This window comes from Hirundo rustica, chromosome 6 (assembly GCF_015227805.2).
Source record: "Hirundo rustica isolate bHirRus1 chromosome 6, bHirRus1.pri.v3, whole genome shotgun sequence".
Classification (NCBI taxonomy): Eukaryota; Metazoa; Chordata; class Aves; order Passeriformes; family Hirundinidae; genus Hirundo; species Hirundo rustica.
The window spans coordinates 6,619,434-6,638,571 of NC_053455.1; the positions used below are offsets into that span (position 1 = coordinate 6,619,434).

The 19,138-nt window shown below is 45.4% G+C and overlaps 1 protein-coding gene across 2 annotated transcripts in view; it reads left to right on the top strand.

The window, feature by feature from the left end:
• RHOJ (ras homolog family member J) overlaps window positions 1-18,354 on the top strand; it is a 60,662-nt gene extending 42,308 nt beyond the window's left edge. The window contains exons 2-6 of one of the 2 annotated variants that reach the window (XR_005701281.1): window positions 2,675-2,733; window positions 8,045-8,209; window positions 9,330-9,425; window positions 10,710-15,980; window positions 16,399-18,354. Coding sequence is in view for 1 of the 2 variants with exons in the window: in XM_040066657.1 (XP_039922591.1) it covers window positions 2,675-2,733; window positions 8,045-8,209; window positions 9,330-9,425; window positions 10,710-10,856 (467 nt within the window). In the remaining variant the exon portion in view is untranslated. Of the gene's footprint in view, window positions 1-2,674; window positions 2,734-8,044; window positions 8,210-9,329; window positions 9,426-10,709 lie in introns of both variants that reach the window. The other variant, XM_040066657.1, reaches the window with a different exon arrangement.
• Window positions 18,355-19,138: the final 784 nt, after the last annotated feature.

The window sequence follows — 19,138 nt, forward strand, 5'->3', positions numbered from 1 at the left end:
GAACTGCACAAACCATCAATCACTGCTCAGTGTGTGGCTCCACAGACCTGCTGCAAAACATCCACCGTGACTTCATGGACCACAAAGCACAGATAAAGAGTCTGGGAGTTATATCCTTCTGGCAAAGCATAGCACACTCGAGGTGGACTGATCCCCTATCCAAACAGCTTATCTCCAAACCATATTAATTACTGGAACACGGCAGCAATTTGAGTCTGCACCAGGGCTTTTTGCCAGTGCGGATCTCTCAGTCAGATGCCACCTAGAAAGAGATGAGCCAGCAAAGCTGCACAGCAGAGCAAAGTTCAGTGCAGCTTTTAAGTTTTTTAAACACTGAAGACGTGAGCTGATCTTTGCAAGCAGCACCCAACCTGGTTTGCCAGCGCCCAGGGTGAGCCAGCAGGAGAGGCAGAGCTGGATAACCCTGTCAGCACGGATGTATGGCACATGTCTCTTCATGTTCATCAGAAACATCACCTGGCCTGCACCTCCATGTGCCTCACAGCTGTCCCAAGAGCATCCTGCTTTGGAGGAGCTCTGCAGGCTCCATGAAAACTCCACCAAGGACTGACAGTGCAACTGCTGTTCGCAGTCCTAGAAACCATGTGTCCTCCACAACCTCGGCCAGCTGTGCATTGCATCTGGAAAATTGCCTTCAGCTGAGGGGTACATCTTCCCACAGCTGGTCCTTGAGCAGAGTGAAATCTGCAGAGCAGGTCTGGCTCCTGCATTTCTTGGCACAAGGGCAGATTGGAGGCTTGCCAAGGTTGCAAGACGGGGAGAAGAGGAGCACATTTCCTGCTGCCTCCAGTGAGCTGTGCTGACCACCTGTAACCCCCACTGCTTCTGCTTCTGAGAAGGCAGCAAAGAAAAGCAGGAGTGTTGCCAGTAACTTACACAGTTCATACCCCTGCTGGGACATCCTGGGATTTCCTACACCACAAGAAGTTGAAAACCACAGCACCAGGGAGGATTATTTTAAATTGTTTTATTCGAGTCAGGATGAAGGAAGAGGATGGGGCATGTGGACTGTCTCCTGTCTGTCAGTGCCCATCTCCCCAATCTTGCACTTCTTCAAGTTCTCCCACCCTTGGACATCCCTGCCCAATGTCCATTAGTCCCCCTGGAAGCTGTGCAGTGCAGTGCTACCTCTGAGATGAGGAGAAGGAACTCCCTTCCCTTCCCCACCTCCTCTTCCAATTCGATGTGCAAGGCAGCCCCAGCAGTGGGTGAGTGCAGCCCATCCTGCTCTCATCAGCAAGTCTGGTCCTCACTGAGCCTTGTACCTCCAGGATGCCAGGTTTGCTCTGTTTATGTGCTGACAGCACTGCTGTGTCTCTTTGTAAGCAAATAAAGCTGCTGAATAGTCAGCATGTCCAGTCACACTGGCAGAGACTTTCAGTCCAAGAGATTTCAAACATGACATTGTTCCTCAGTGCAGGAGCTGTTAAATTCTGTAAATTTGTTGCTGCTTTTCTACTACAAATTTTATCACCCAAAAGAAAAAAAAAAAAAAAAGAAAAACAAAAACAAGATACCACATGGTGTTTTCAAGTCTCTTTGGTTTTTTGTGGTTTTTTTCTTCCAAATTAACTATTACTCATTCCTAGCCCTCATTAATTGCAAGTTGTTACCTGATGGACACCAGTCTGAGCTTCTTTCCCCATTCCCCATTCCTGACAAAGCTTTATGTTCATTCCTATGTTCAGCCACTTGTCCTCAGGTTTAAAAAAATTAATAATCCATATGCTGCAACAATATCATTATTTTAAGCAACCTTCCTGACAAAGGAGGTTTGAAGGCTTCCTGTTGACTAATGGGTGGAACTGGACTGCCCCCCTTTCTTTCCACATGAGTAGTAATGATTTAAGCAGATTAACAGTTAACTAAATGTCATTAACCCAGATCATGTCCTTTGCACAAAATAACACTGGTTACAGGAATCAGCTAATAATGGGGCTCATCCAAAGGCAATGAGAAAACATTTTCTTTGATGTCAAAATTTGTCAATGGGCTCAAAATGAAGTTCAAAGTGATTTCTGCTAAAGGAGTAAATATGCTGGATGTGATCAACAAACTAAGCCGTGCTTTCCTTCATTTGCAATATCCCTGAAAATATGCAAGCTCCTCTTCCTTCCTGTCCTTCAAATCATCCACCACATAGCCACAGGTACTAAACACTGCCACTTCACCTGTGATGGCACAGGGCAGGACAGCTGCACCTCCAGTGAGACCCACCAAACACCAGCCACTGCTGAATGCTTCATCATTTCACAGCCTGGAAGAAATTAAATAATAACAATAAAAAAAACCTCCCAATGATCCATGACCAATGCCCATGGTGGGGAGGCAGGAATCCTGTGCTTTCAAGTCTAGGACATTCAGTTGGTGGCTGCAGAGACAGCCAATGTCCCCCTGTCTCTGGGACTTGATGGCAGCAGTGTGTGCAGCTCATCAGCCTTGGCTGTCTGTGCAGAAATAAGATCTTGGCACCAAGGGTTTGCTTTTGCTGTGACTTAGGCTGCCTTCAGTTTGGGTTGAATGGATGTGCTTGGTTCAGGATGCCCAGTGGAGGACACGTGCTGATGGCTCTATTGGCATTTTGGGATTAAAACACATCCAAACAAGGCCACTGGCTTGTGCATGAACAACATTTCTTGTTTCTCTCTTCCAGTAACCGTGACTGTGGGAGGACAACAACACTTGCTGGGGCTTTATGACACTGCAGGGCAGGTAAAGGACTGCAAAACATTTATCATTTTCCTTTCCCATGGTTTGTTTGTTACTGTCATACACTGGGGTTTGTTGTCCATAATGTTTGTGGAGTTTGTTGGGGGTTTTTTCACAAATAATAACAATCAGTTTTGAGTTGCAATGGTTGAACTGCTGACCTTCTCCCTTTTGTTTTCATTCTGTTTGAGCAGTAAAATACACACAAATACACTCATCCCTAAGACTGTGTTTGGCTTAATCAAAAAAACAAGGCCTGATGAGGCTATGCAACTCCCATATATCCATCCCCTACTACAAACACAATGTTTTGTGTAGTCAGTGTTCTCTTACCTTTACCACATGGTGGCATTGAAGATAAAGAGAGTAATTCCCATTTTCAAGATCGGAAAACTGGTATAATTCACCACCAGTCCATCAGTCACCAGATGCTGACTTTTTATGTGGTAACCCAGCCAGATTTGCATCCATCCCAACATTCTTCTCCCAGGACAAGGGAGTCCACTACAAGAGAGTCTGTATCCCATTCCTACTTACATTTAGATTGTTTTTGCTGTTTCCACTGTCCACACTCTGATACGGTGTGATTGCACTCAAAGCTTGCAGAATAATTTCACCCTCTGAAGAGAAGGAGAAATTATTTCTCACTGCTTCGCTCTGCTAGAAGGAGGGCAGAAGAAAGTACAGGGAGCAACACTTTTTTTGTGGTGAAGTTTCCCTCTCCTTGACTCCAAATGCCGCTGAGTGACAAAATAAAGAAAGGGACATAGTCTGCACAGAGACCTTGCAAAAAAATCGTCTGCTGAGAGTGGAGGGAGCAGGATCCAGGTTCCTCACAGTCTGGGAATGTTTTAACCCACATCCACCAGCTCCTCCAGTCAGAGCTGACACTAAAGCCAGCAGGAGAGAAAATAGATTTGGGAACTTGCTTCACTCTCTCTGGGTTCCAGCAGCCCTGGATGCTGGGCTTTGCTTTCACCAGGAGCTCTGCTTGGCTGTACCAGTTTTGGCCATGGCTGACTGCTATGAAAGGCACAGACAGTGCAGAAGGAGACCCTCCTGTCTGCAAAAGGCCACTTCTTGCAGAATATACTTAGCAGCACTGTGCAGAGAGATCAAAAAACCCGCACCAGAACAGACTGTCACTTCCAGAAAAACCTGCACTCTCAGCAGAACTGGGGCTTTGATGCTCTGGGTTTCATTTTTTTTTAATTTTATTCTTAACATGTTTCTGTAGGCAGCAGCAGTCTCAGCTGGTTTGGTGGCCCTTACAGACCACACATCTCTCCTATCCACAGGGTGCAAACAGATGATCCAAAAGCCAGTCCCAAAATATGACCCAAGTCCTTACCCTGTGTCCAAAGCCTGTTTAATCTTTTATTGTGTGTTCACAAACTCAGAGCTCAGAGCCTGTGTCATGATCCATCAGCCCTGCAAGCCTTTGCATGCCAGACTGGAGTTACATTCAGTCCCCAGTCAGTTTCCACCCCGGGCTTTAATATTCCTACTTGTTTTGTAGGGCTGACAGCTCCACCTGCCACCCATTTCCACAGCAACACCTCCTCTCATTTGTCCTCCCGAGCCAGAAGAAACACTCAGCTGTCTCTTTGACAAGCCTCACCCCTCCATTCATTCCTCCACATCATTTTGCCATCCCCTGCTTCAAGCTAGACAGTTCACCACCTGCCTCCAAACCCTTTCTCTGACCCCTCAAGCTCACATCCCTTCCAGACCCTGGTCCAGAGGATGTGGCCATCTAGCCAGAGCTCAGAGGGTGAATCAGCCCTTGATGACTGGATTGTCTCTGTGGAGGCTGGAGGGATGATGCTTCCCACATGCTCCAGTTACAACAACAGATCATCTGGGTTGTTTCCTCCCTCCTTCTCCTTGTGCTGTGTGGCTTTCCAAAGGCATCAGTGTGAAGTCATAGCCAGAAATAGCCCTTGACACTGCGATGCTATAAAACATATGCTAATGAAATAACAATTGGAGAGTGTACTCCTGCTGCAGGACCCTCTGTCAGCCTGAAGGGAGAGCTGGCAGAGACCCCAGGTTTGAGGTATCTGGCTTTCTGTATCCCTGGCACAAACGGTCCTTGGAGGAAAAGACTGTGGTTGTTTTGCTGGGCTGGACTCAGGTGCAAAACGCTTTAGCAGAGTGTACAAGAGATCAGCACAGCAACAAATAGAAAACAAAACAAAAGCCGGTTTTGCTGCCTTTTTGGGGCCCAAACACTGCTGAGCTGATGGAGGCGAGGCAGCAGCACCAGCTGATCTTGGCCCTGGCAGGTCACAGGCAGATAACACAGCAAAGCCAGGTCTGGCACTGGCATTTCCAGGACAAACCAGTGGCCAGGCAATGTTAACTGGGAAGCCTCCAGCTCCCTAAATAGCAGGCAGCACAATGCAAGCACAAGCTGGGAAAATAAAAAAATAAAAAAGAAATTATTGATCAGCCACAGCCCAAGCCCACAAGGACTTGAGTCCCTTCCCAAACACTGCTGTCACTCGCTGCAGCTCCTCTGGATATTCCCCACACCCATGCAAATGTCCAGTCCCTTATTTTATATTGTTTATTTTCTTGACTTCAGCCATCTCTGAATGAGAAATGTCCCTGTGGGGCTGTCTTTTCTAAAGGTCCATTACAAGGTTTTACAGCCTTCTCCTGGAGAGCAGGTACAGAGAAGAGGTCCTTGTCTGGAGGATCCTGTACATCTGCAGGAGCCCAGATCGACTCTTATCCATGATGATTTTTATGTTTTAACCTGTCTGAGAAAAGTCCCACGTGCCCTGGTGGAAGGTGAGACCTCTGCTATGAGATACATGGCTGTCCCTGCTTACAACTTCCATGATGCTCTGTGCTAGTAGTTCCAATCAGGAATGCTCTTCCTGAAGTAGGATTTTCTAGGGATTCGGAAGGAACAAGGAAAATAAAATTAAATGCATGCTCTTGTAGCTGTCACAGCCAGGCAGAGCGCTCATGGGTTTAATCTGGAGTTTTAATGGTTCTGTAAGTCCCAGCTCCTCTAAATATGCGCGTCTGGAATATTGAAACTGGCTATATTTAGCCAATTTCTTCCAAAACGCTAGATGAGGATTCCTTGAGGCTTGCTGCCACCACGTGGATGGTTCAGGAGCCTGACCTGCAGCTAAACCAAAACCACAGGAAGGATCTTTGCCAAGCACCGGCAATCAGCCCGTGTCTGTGCCACAATCAGTCCCAGGTTTGATGTTCTGGGTTAACATAATGTCCCATAATCAGACCAGGCTTTCCTGACCCACAGCTTCCACATAAAACTGTCTCTACAATGCAATTTCTCCTCTGATCCCATCACCTTGGCATCCACTTCGTCTCTATTAACCTCTGCTGGGAGCCAGCTGACATCTCCAGAGCCAGGGATAAATCTCCTGTCGCTGACTTTGCTTCTTCATGGCCTGCATCACTGGTGTCCCCACAAATATCCCTGAGGGGCTTTTTCCTGCTATTCCTTGAGTACAGAGAATCCTCTTTCTTGGGAGGTGATATATCCAAACATCTCTTCTTGTAAATCCTTCTTGAGATCCACACTTTCTATGCCACTGGAAAGACATCATAGTGTCAGTTAAAAAAATACTCTGGTTTTACCCCAAATACTGTGGCGGGGCGGGGGGGCTGGAGGTAGGAAATGAGAATTTACTCTTCCTGTCAAAGCTGGCTTGGGACAATGAACATCTAGTTAGACAAAACAAAACATTGTGTTTGTGTTTTAGGATGCTTTTTTAAACTTTTCTTTCATGGCACAGAGCTAAATTTGGGCTTTCAGAATAAATAATTAAAGTTCTGGGGATTTTTTTAGAAAGAGTTGGTGCCAACAGTTTTTGAGTAATCCACTAGTATACTTTGGAAACTAGGGTTGATGCAAAAGTAGTCGGGGTCAATTTATTATCGTATAGTCAGAGAAAAAGGCTTCAGAAAGGTAATTTACCAGGCTCAATTCGCAATTAATGTGTTGACCCAATCAAAGCAAGGCAGAAGTAAGGCTGCACTAAAACATCATCTACTCTGACACACACTGATACAGTCCTGCAGCACTTTCTCCTGCAGGACAGGCAGCAGCTTGCATTGCTCCTGCCCCTAATGTGGGTTTTCCCTGCCTAAAATAAATGTTCTTGAGTCTGAGAAACAGCACCCAGGTGTCCTTTTTACCCCCTTTTATTAGCCTTATTTCCTTTTATTAACTAGTCTGCATCTGCAAAGCAAATCCACACCAGTTGAATTTTCACACAGTTATAACCAAAAGCAACCAGACTGCAGAGATTTGAGACTTGTCCAGAATGCAGAAACTATAAACTGCAGATCTACATCGCAGTCAGGCTTAACAGCAGCATGTATTACTGTTTCCCACACTCCGGCTTTGTGCTCCTTTCCCCCTTTTTAATTCTGGACCCCCTAAAAAAGCCTTTGGAACAGATGTATTCCCTCTAAAAAGCATCTGTTTCATTGCACTGAAGTTTTCTAACAGGTTTCATTGAACAGCACCCACCAGACACAGCTACAAATGCTCCCACCGTCAGAAAGAGCCAGGCTATCCCTTTCACGTGGCTTGCAAAACCTCTGCTCACTCTCAGCTTCTCAAGCCTGAAAACAGACGCAAATTCTTCCTTGAAACTCAGCTACCAAAGCCAGTTTATGACATATCACAGCTGTGATTCGAGTGTTTGAAAATTCACCCTGTCCACCACTGGCCCATGGAGAAAACATCTCTCCTTCCACCATCCATGGCCTGTGGAAACACTAAATCACCCACAGTGAGTACCCAGGTACTGCAGGCTGGATCTGATCTGCTTTCTGCTTTCTGCTTTCAGCATGAGTGTCTTCTGCTGGCTGGCACATTGCTGTGCTCCATGTGGGGCTGTTCAGCATCACCTTCTGCACCAACGACTCCACAGATAACACAAACAAAACTTGTTCACACAGTCACAGGATGATTGAGGTGGAAGGGACCTGCAAAATTATCTAATTACACACACACACACACACCCACACACACCCACACCCACCAGGACAGCTTTTACTAGAACAAGTTGCTCAGAGCCATGTCCAAAGTGGCTTTGAACATTTCCAGAGATGGGGCATGTCCCAGCTCTTTTTGGAAGATAAATGCTGATAAATCAGCACCCTTGTGCTGTCAGGGGTGGTCCCTCTCCCTCTCCAGCTGCCACATGGAGCTTAGGAACGTGAATGACTATGGACAGTGCTGCCCATTTCATCAACATGACTGCCCCACCTGCAGTCATCCCCTCCTTGTGACGCTCTTGGTGCTCTCCCCTGGCAGGAGGACTACAACCAGCTGAGACCCCTGTCCTACCCCAACACAGACGTGTTCCTGATCTGCTTCTCCGTGGTGAATCCTGCCTCCTACCACAACGTGCAGGAGGAGTGGGTGCCCGAGCTGAAAGTCTGCATGCCCAACGTGCCTTACGTCCTCATAGGGACGCAGGTAAAGCTTCTGCTGAGCATCTGCAAAGGTTTCCTGTTTAACTCGTGGGAAATTCAGACAGATTTTCCCATTAGAGGAAAACTCAGGGGCTGGGAATGGAAGTCAACGTGCTGGAGTCCACACCGGCAAAGCTCATCCCATCTTTTTATTCAAATGTGTTTTAACGTGACAACAAGTCATAAATGCCTACGGGGAGAAAAGTTTTCATACAGGTCTCCAATGAGGAGAAAAAAAAAAAAATCAAAGTTTGTGCTTAGAAGCTGAAGCTAAACTTCAAACTAAATTTTAAGAATGGGAGTAATAAGCCAAATGACATGGGAAGGAAGCAGCCTCCTTTCATGCTTTTAAACTAACATTACAGCTGGTGACTCACCATCCTTCTTGTGTTACAGCGATTGTCAGACTGAATGGCCAAACTCCTTTATTTTGGCCTTAAAATCTGTGAATCTGTCAATCAAATAATAATTCCCTTAGTATGGGCTTGTAACCAAGACACAAAGTGGATAAAGGCTGTGAGGGTATGGATACAACCACATGGAAAATGTCAGAGCACTGGACAGTAACCTAAGTCAAATTAGAGAAACAGATCAAAATCTGGTCAAAACCAAAATCTTCATGCCACAGGAAAGACAAATAATTCAAAGGCTGGCTTTGTTTTCCACACTGGAATAATCAAAAACACCCATTTAAAAATAAAAACATTATCCTTTGGATCACACCGTCTGAAAATGGACAGGTTTGAAATGCCAGGATACTTCCCTTTGATGTTTCCTGTGGAAATGAAGGATTTTGTTTCAAGTCAGACTGAGCTGTGTCTCTCGGGCCTGCCAGGGTGGGGTGATACAGTGCAGGGTTGCAGCAGTTTCCCCTACCAGTGGGGCTCTTGCCTGTACCACACCCATCTGAGCTGTGGCCCGATAACCTGCAGAGGAGAATTAATTCATGGTAAACTGAAAAACAGAAACAAAAAAAAATATAATTAGAAGGTAAGTAAAGGTGCAATTAATTTCTGAAGTATCACCTGAGTTGAGGAGTGATACAGATGCCCAGATATTGGTCTGTAAAGCCATGAATATCTGCCCTAAGAATTACAGCACAGATTTTGTGTGTTTTCCACTAGATTGACCTCCGGGATGATCCCAAGACTTTGGCGCGGCTGCTTTACATGAAGGAGAAACCACTCACCTATGAGCACGGAGTGAAGCTGGCAAAGGAGGTAACAGCTTCTTCTGATGCCACAGATCTGCTCACAGCTTTCCACTGGGTTTCTTTCATTCAAGGCTCCTCCAAGGCCTGTTGGTCCCAGACAGAGATTAAAGCCTCTGTTCAAACAGGCTGGACCCAGGCACGCATTGTGACCTCTGAGCCTGCTGCAATATCAGTTCAAACATAGAATATCCTCAGTGGGAAGGGATCCAAAAGGGCCAACGAGTCCAGCTCCTGGGCATGCACAAGACAACCCCAAAAATCACACCACGTGTCAGAGAGAATTGCCCAAACACTTCTGATCTCTGGCAGGTGCCACGACCAGACTCCAAGGAAAGCATTGAGGAACACAGGGCAGCAGGTGGCAAATGGGCATCAAAACAGATTTTACTGCCTGTTTTATCTAAGTCAAGTGTTTCTTGCTCAGGGTTCTGCCTGGAGGTGCAAGTGGCAAACCCCTCTCTGCAGCCAGGCCACCTCCTGTCAAACTCCTCCCTGTCCCTTACAAAAGCACACACGACTGGATTCCCATTTATCCGTTGCACTTCAGGCAGCAGAGAATGTGCTCCCCAAGTTTCTGTGGTATTGTACATTTCTCCTGGAAAGGAAGGGGGTTAGAAGCACTCTCCAAATCCTGGGATGAAGGGTTCTGGATCCTGGCCTTGTCCCTTTATATGCTACAGGTGCTATTATTGTCCCTGGCCCTCAAAATCAGAGCATCCATGAGCAGAACAAACTGAATAAGCCACAAGGCTGCTGAGTAAGCTGAGGCTGCTTTCCCAGGCTTCTGTGGGTGTTTGTGTCCTGCAACCATACCTGGGAGACTCCTGTCTCAAAATGATGCTCCCCCATTCCCAGAAAACTGTTGGAAGCCCTCCCCGGGTGGCAGCTCCCTGGAACTGGAAGAGGCAGGACACAGGAGTGACAGCTCAGGGGAGAAGAGCCAAGTGTGTGAAGGTGTTCAGCTACACCCCAGCATTTCCTTGGAGCCTTCCCAGCTGCACAGGCAGGAGGCCAAGCTCCTGGTCCAGCAGTCAAACATGGGTGCAGCCCCCTCTCTCTGCAGGGTCATGCAGGGAATTCCTGTAGCCCATTCACCCCCCATGTGCTGAGATTCTCATCTGGGTGCTGACTCCTGCCCTCTTGCTCAGGATGACCACGAGAGCTTGTCCCTTCATCCCACAGACAGAGGAACGGTCTGACCCCTTTCTGAATGTAGGAAGATGTTGGAACAGCATCACTCTCTCTCTCCCAGCATTGGATGCTCACTCTCATTTTCCCTCTTCCCTTTCAGATCGGAGCCCAGTGCTATCTGGAGTGCTCAGCACTCACACAGAAAGGCCTTAAGACTGTCTTTGACGAGGCAATCATGACCATTTTCCACCCCAAGAAGAAGAAGAAGCGCTGTGCAAAGTGCCACAGATGCTGCACCCTCGTGTGACGTGCCCTGGGAGGCAGAGCCAGCTGAGTTCAGTGAAACCAAGCAGGTTAGAAAGGCAATGAAGGTCACACACAACTGAAACGGGGAACGTGACCAGAAAAGGGTCCTTCTTACCCAAATATAGGAGCTCTCCGTTCTGTGAAACCTCCCAGCTGTATCACCCTTGGCCATCTCCTGTCTCTGTGCTTTCCTAACCCTCCAGAGCTGTTTTGCAGCCTGTTCCCACTGCTGCAGACTGCACCAACAGAAACCAGGATGCCTGCCTGGCTCCCCACCTTAGGAATAAGGTGAACCTTGTCTTGTGACAAAACAAAGAGCTAAAGATGGCAAAAGAAACAGGAGAAATCCTTTTGTGGCCTTAAGGAAGAATTGATCAAAATTTGGAATTTGCAGTCCTTAGGAATTGAATCTGAATTGACTGAAAGCGCATGGAGATCTGTAGAAATCTAATATGTAAGATATACACTATAGGTAGGACGTACTTTAAAATTGCTTTTCTTTTATAAGACTTGCTAATTCAGGAGATACTTTAGTTTGTTCAAACCACATAGGAAGCAAAGGTGGAGTGATTCCAGTTTGTTTTCACTTAATGGTCAAACTTCACAGCAACAGGATGTTTGCTGCACCTGAGCTATCAAAATGGATCAACATTTACCTCCAGACTTAAGGAATGTTCTTACAACTAAAAAAAAAAAATGCAAATAACTGTATTTTTACAGGGGAATGTTCAGGCTGAGCCATGTTTCCATAAGCTTGGAAAGGAAGTACAGAGCTGTAGCATTAATGTACTGAAACAAAGAAATTCTGCCACCAAAGAACATTGCCCTAGACATGAAATAGCAGCATGGAACAATCTCTCTTCCAACTGAGAACAAGAACTAGACACATTGCCATGGCAACTGAGAATTTACCTTATAGATCAGCTGGATTTCTACAACTCACCCAACAGCCAAGAACAGGGAAAAAAAAGTGCCAAAGGTCATACTAGCTTTAAGTGCTTTGAGGTGATCCAATTGCCTTAAAATTATCCTTTTTAATGAAGTATTTCTGTAAAAATCCTCATCAAAGTGGAGTTGTGAACTTGTTGACTTATTGTAGCCTCCTTCCTCCCATTCATTTCTCCTCTCTCTGCTCCCATTTTTCCACCTTCACAGAGAGTGCTGTTTCAGCTGCAGCGCAGCTGCAGTCCTCAGGAGTGGGTTTTTCCACCAGTGGCAGATGATGGGCTGCAGCCAACAGCATGAAGATGGGAAATCCAGCCCACAGGGGAAGGGAAGCTCCTGTGATCCCCCTTGCTGCTGGGGAAAATGTGCCTTTTCACTGAAGCCTCTCCCAGGGCCCTGCAGCTTTGCACACCACAGCAACATTCAGAGGTGAACGCCAAGCCTTATTACTTGCAGCTGCCTCTGGGTACCCTGGCAGTGCCACGAGACTGTCTTGTCATGGATGTCGTTGCCCAAGCGGGAAATCCCAGCACCAGCGCGCACAGATTTGGAGATGGAACTGCTCACAAAAACCGTGTCTGTAGCCAGCGTGTCCAGAGGCACCGGGAGGGAGCAAGTGACAGCAGTGCATCCTCCCCGCCCGGGGACACGGGCCCCGCTCCCCTCTGCACCCACTCCACGAGGCTGGCAGCCCTCTCCTCTTGGGAAGCACAGAGTCCTGCCTGAGAACACGGCGGTCACTGGACACACCAGGGAGCTCCAGGGCTGGTGATGCCCAGAGCGATGGGGACTGCAGCGGGAACGGCTCCCGGGGCACGGGGAAGGGACCAGGCTCGGTGCAGTGCCCAGCCCTGCATCGGGACCAGGCCTAGGGATCTGAGCTCCTCCCTCAGCACAAATTCTATTTCATACAGTCGTGGAATGGTTTGGGTTGGAAGGGACCTCTAAGATCATCTAATTCCCATTTTACCATGGACAGCGACAGAAACCAGTTCTGACACCCCAAAACATTTCCGTGTAGAACTCAACGGTTCTCTCTGACAAAAGCCATCAGACTCGAGGCAAATGCTTTGCTCTTTTTTTACCCATTTGGCTTCCATTCACCGTCCCTTTCCCCTTGCACACAAACATGGATGTAAACACAGTTGTGCCATACCTGAGACAGACAAGTTCTCCTCATTGCTGGTGATTTTTTGAGCATATTTTCTCATATTTTCTCATATTTTCTGTTCGGTTTTATTGTGTCCCAGGCATTGACTTCAGATGGTCTGGCTGCTAAAGCCCAGCTCAGAGTGAGGTGCAGGGGTCCATGCCATGCCACAGAGTTTGTGTCCATGCCCAGGCAGAGCAGAGAGCGTTCACCTCAACAGGACACTCTCTATCAGCTCTGTAAAAATATATTAGAGGAGTGTGAGGAGAACTAGTCATGGATTAAATAAGTTAATATTTAGGCTTACAACATGACTAGAAGTCCACTAAAGCAACAACAGCAACAAAGAGTCTTTAACAGATTTCAAGGAAATTATATCTGCACTGTGCTGCCTTTTACTTCAGTGGAAATTAATGAGGATGATTGTTTTAGCTCACGTAGGTTGCTGGAGAGTGATGTATGAGTCTCTGGTGGAAGAAGGTGAAGTGTGGTTTAGCTGAAGCACAATGCAAATGCTCAGGCTGGAGCTGCCTGGTTTTCTCAGAGCTTCAAAAACCGTAGAAATAGAGGAAATAGAAAATGCAGAGTGACAGCTGAGCTCATCCTAACGTAACGTGCCCACGGGAAAAGTGAGATGGAGCACCCTGGCATGCATCAGGGAAAGCCACAAATAATCAAAGTGGTTTTTTGAGGGCCACTGAGTACCAGGGGTGATTGTTAATCTCAATGGAACAGCATAGGATAGGCAGTAAAATCAAAAATCAGATTAGAAGTTGTAGCATTAACGTAACTGCAGTGGTTTGAGGGAAATTAACTGCAAAACATATGGTGATGGAGAAGCTAAAATGCTGCTGTCCTAGTGTGTTAAACTGCAGCATCCTGAACAAATCCTTGCATAGAGGAAGCAGACAGAAAACTGATAATATAAATACAAAAAATGTTAAGGCTAAGCAGGGGTTTCTTTGCACTTACAAAATGGAGCATGTCAAGCTTGTGAGGCAGTAAAATTTCAAGTTTTTCAAACTGATTTTGACCAAAATTTGAATTCTGGGAGCTGCAAGAGAGGGGCAGTGATCACAATCCACTGAGAAATGGCTCTGCACTCCATTTATTTTAATTTTTCTTCCAGCAAAAATAAATGTCTTTTTGAAAAGCCATGTTTAATGCAGGTCCCATAAATATGATTCCTGTGTTAGGTTTCAAAACCAAGACAGTTGTGTACACACACCTGTCCATGAAATGTGGCAGTTTCTCAAGGATCTGCCCTGTTGCACTATTTTTTGGGGGAGGCAGGGACAGCTCAGGCCAAGAGGCTTTAGAAAGGAATTGTAGGCAGATGCAAGGAGAGTCATTGACTATCTGGCAAGTCATACCTAATGCCTTTTTTAAAAGCAGCAGATGGTGTGTGAACAGGCAGTGAAGCTTATTTTCAGAAAAACCACAACACCAGACATAGTGCAAGTGCAGGCATAAGGCCACAGATACAAACTTCAAGTTATTTTCAAGCACCATTAGTAATAAGGAAGGAAAATCAATAAAGGACTGCCAGGTGAAAGGAGAAGGGTTTACTCACTGTGAGATGAGCTAGAAATCAGATCCCAATTTCACCTTAAAAGGAGCACTGCTAAAGAGAGTCATAAAGGTTAGAAACTATCCCTGGAGCTTATTTGACAATATCCCCTTAATGCAGCTGATGTCAAAGCCTTTCCTGACAGACCTGCCTTTGCTAATAGTCTGCTGTCATTTCAAAAGCACTCACAACTTATAGGAAACATGCTGGATCCTGTAAAACCCATCTCCTTTGGCCTCTTCTGAAACCTTCCTGCTCTACTAAGAGCTCTCAACCTGAAGCTGCAGTTTCAAACAGAGTTCCCAAAGCATTTTCCTACAAACCCCTGCAAGGAGATATTAGAGGTATTTGAGAGAGATCTCGATACATCCGAGAGTTGCTATCACATTAAAACCACCTACAGGTGCCCTTCAGAGTTCTGTGCAAACACAGGACAGTGGAACTGGGACAGTCCTGCCACGTCCAGCATGACTTGAAGGACGTCCCACAAAACCTCACAGTTTTTCCTGTGCCTCCCAGAGCTCTGAAAAGTTGGGGAGAAGACAGAAAGAAGGCTCCAACCCCACTCAGGTCGATTCTCATTTGTTCAATTGGGTATACACCCTGTGTAGGTACAGACCTCCCCCCAAGTCCAGTATGGCAATCAAAACAATCATTTCAGCAGCTGACGTTAATATTTCTCACCTTTTTTCTCTTTCAAAGCACTCAAAGCAGTCAAAATAGACACAGAATTAAATATAGCGCTGCATCTTAATACGAAATAAAGTTATTCCAAATACTTTAATTAAAGGGACAGATTTTGGTAGTCCTCCTCATACTGAAGAGAATCTCACTTCTCCAAGTTGTTCATGTCTCCTTCAATCCCACTGGCACTGCTCTGGTCATGAGGGAACCTGATTGGTGACACATCCTTGTAGTTTAATTACCAGAAAGCCTCTTCCAGCTGCTCTTAGTGTTGGTGGCCTGTGCTCTTTCAAATACCTTCAGGAATGGTGCCTCAGTCACTTCCCTGGGCAGCCTCTCTCTCCCTTTAATTCATATATGAAAGGTGCCCACCTGCTTTTATACCTTGTTTAGGGCCCGTGACCTTTTCCTCTGCCTTTTTTCCCCAAGTGACGCAGCAAATACCTCTTGACGCACCGCACGGAAACCTCATCTGGATTAAAAATAATTTGCTGTGGCATCGATCTGTCTCAGGCCAGGATCGTCTGAAAGCACATTTGTCTTCTCCAGCAGAGCAATCCATGTGCTCACGTTGGCCTAGGGACCATCTGTTAAACAAAGAGGTAGAATGTAGGAATCTGGCTGCACATGCCTTTCTCCATGTATTTTCTTCTTCCCTGGGGAGGACCTGTAATGTTGTTTTATCCTACATTAAGAAAAGGAAAATCTGGAAATAACAGAACGTTTTGTTGGTTCACAACTCTATAGGACTGAAGGAGCATCTGCTGTGACAGGAGGTGAGCATGGAGTGACCCACGTCAGATAACTTCTAGACACATTTGAGCTCTTTGCAAAAATGAAGACAAATTTCCACTATGAATGTTTATTTTACTCTTTGTGAATAAAGACCATCTGAAAGCAGGAAAAAGCCTCCCACTGATTTCTGTAGTGGCTTGTGATCTCAGCTGTCTTCACCTATCAAAACAAAACAGGAATAGAAATATTTTTGCATCAAAAACGTCAGGACAAAATCCCCAATTAGAAGCCATGAATGCAACAGAATCACTTCTGCTTCGGGGGAGAGCTGCAAAATCACAGCCCAGAGGCACAGTCAGTTTGATCCTCAACCTTAAATTTCATTTTAAGATGTTAAGGGGATGCCTATAACTAGAACAACAATGAAAAATCTTCAAATTCTCTTTTTTTTTGTTTCAGTTAAAGCTTTCAGAAACATGGGACCAAAAATATGCTCTCTTGGGCAGTTCCAGGAACCACACCATAACAGCAAAAAGAGTCGGAAGCTCATCGTAAGGGGAAAATGAGTTCAGAGACCAGAGCAACAAGCAAATAATCATGTGAATTGCTGCTAGTGGTGAAAAATCTCTTTAACTTTGAAAATATGGATCCCCATCCCTTTCCAGATTGTACAGACCATAATGCAGTCCTTGGCTCCTTCTAACGATAATGGTAGGGTGGGATTTTCAAAGATGTTCTATGTTGGCTTCATTTCAGTTCTCATGAAGGCAATGGAAAATGTCAATGGGGTCCACACATGACGAATGTGGAAAATGTTGGAGAGTCTTTATATTTCCTCCTTTTCTGACCTTTTATTCCAGCTGACCAAGCTTTGAGCGCACAGATACACTGAGGCAGGTCCAAGAATCTTTTCTACCTTCTGGCTGCTGGTTAAGGACTCCTGAAAGGAGTTGGGGCATCCAAAGACTTTGCTGATCTCACCTTTGGAGGCTGGATCTGATGCACCTCACTACTGAGCTGAAGATGAAAGTGGTTATATTAACAGTGTAATATTCAAGACATATGGTTATCTTTACTTAAAAACCCTAAACTCTGCTGTCACTTTATTTCATCTCATCCCATTCAGGACACCAGGTTTGATGTGGTTTTGGTGAAGATCAGTTTGAACTCTCACTGACAGCAACTCTGGTGATTTTTTACTTTGATTGGAGGTTAATGAATTCAGAGTAAACAGTTGTCACCAGTCTACAGTTTCCAGATCTTCCAACACATTTGTTTGCATTGATAACATGTAGAAAAATTTGTCTGATGCTTGTCAAAGTCGTTTGTGGGTAAATCACATCCAGAGGGTGGCTATCAAGTCGTCTCTCTCAGTATTTTCCGCTAAAAAGGCAGCTGCTCTAACTGCATCACAGACCTGGCAGGCATTGAACTGTTCTGTCAGCATGGAGCAAATGAGCCCAAACTCTCCCCAAGCTCGTAAATATTAATTCACTAATGAGCATTAACAAAAAGCTATGTGAGAGGGGAGAGACACTGACAAAGTCTTCTTCACTCCTGAGCAGAGGTGACCCAAGCCCAGGGTGCCAGGTGGGAAATGCTACAGAGGAAGATGTGGTGTCATGGCCCTGATGCCTCAAAAAATATGGATTGAGGGTGATGAATGGGCTGGGAGGTGCCTCTGTGGAGTCACAGTCGGGTACCTGGGGCTGAGGACTTCAAAGAAGGCTGCAGAGAGGAGCAGGGAGATGGAATGCGACAATAACTGAATCCAGTTTAATGTGTCACGATGGTGATGCACTTCCACAAATACAAGAATTTCACTGCACAGAGATTCTCTACTCCCCTGAGAACACAAAGACAAGGACGTTTCATTTCTTTCTTTTTGTGCTTACCTGATAGTAATACTTAAAATTATTCTTTAAGAAACGCTTAAAACTAACAGCTCAACAAGTTATTCTGATTGAGTTTGTGAAGCAGAAGCAATGACCTCAACGCAAATCAGGACCTAACTCGCCACCAGTCAGGTGTGAGCTAGTTAGGAGAAAGAGCCACTTACCTGATGTGAGCAACTGATTTTTTCTCTCTTAAAAGTTGCTGTGTGCAATATTGCTGGAATATGGGGCTGGTGAAACTAAAGGATGGGCACTAAAACAATATGTGTGACTTTTGAGTGGCATGCCTTTTTCTCAAAGCTTAACCAAATCTTCAGAGTTCAAAGCAAAACAATTTCAAACCAAGGAAAATCAGTTTTCAAGCAAATGCGTTCTGCATCGTTTAAAAATCATGTAAACACTATTAATTTCCTATTTACAGCACATAATTCTGTACTCTTTTGTTTATCATCTTTTAAACATGTAATTACTGTATATTGTAATGCACATTAATATCGTGTATTGTACATAGTTTATTTTAACAAAATAAATGTATTACAAAGTATTTTGACAGCATCCTTTGGGGGAAGTCTGCTGTCGTGTTTACTTTCTCAGATGCTAACCACATGCACCTTGCAGGATGTATCAGGAAGGAAAAACACCTACCAACACATTGGTAAGGAAGGTGATGAGCTGCACACCGTGTGGTCCAGCAGCCAGGGCAGGCAGAGTCAGGAGGGAAAGTGAAAGGCTTCCAGTGATGAAGTTACATGAGAAAAGACAGCCCTGCTCATCTGTAAATAAGAATATTACTGGCTCCAGTCTTCCAGGGACTCAGTGCAGTGATGTGGATCTTGTTTTTTTTAAAAAAATAACAAAATTAATTAAAAAAAAAAAAAAAAAGACTGCCTTTGTTGCCCAGCTGTTCATTAAAATTTGTTTCAAGACCAGATGCAATCTCATTGACCAGCTGGTCTGGGCTTCAAGTTAAGCCTAGAAATGCCACCATTCCTGAGCAACATCCCTCATCTTGATTGGACCAAAGCAAGTTTCACCTGAGGAAGGCTCTTTTCCTGCTCCTGCAGCTTGTGAACCTCAGCAGGTTTAACTAACCCTGCCTGGAGCTCTTGCAGAGAAAAGACAAAGCATATTAAGGTTTATTCCTAATAAAAAGGCACTGCAGCCCAAATCCCTGGCTGCTATAAATGGGTACATCCTCAGAGGAGCCAGGACAATCCGAGAGGGCACAGCATATAGCCTGGAATATATTTTATTCACCTTTCCCCAGGGGAAGATGATATTACTCACCAGACTTCCCATGGCCT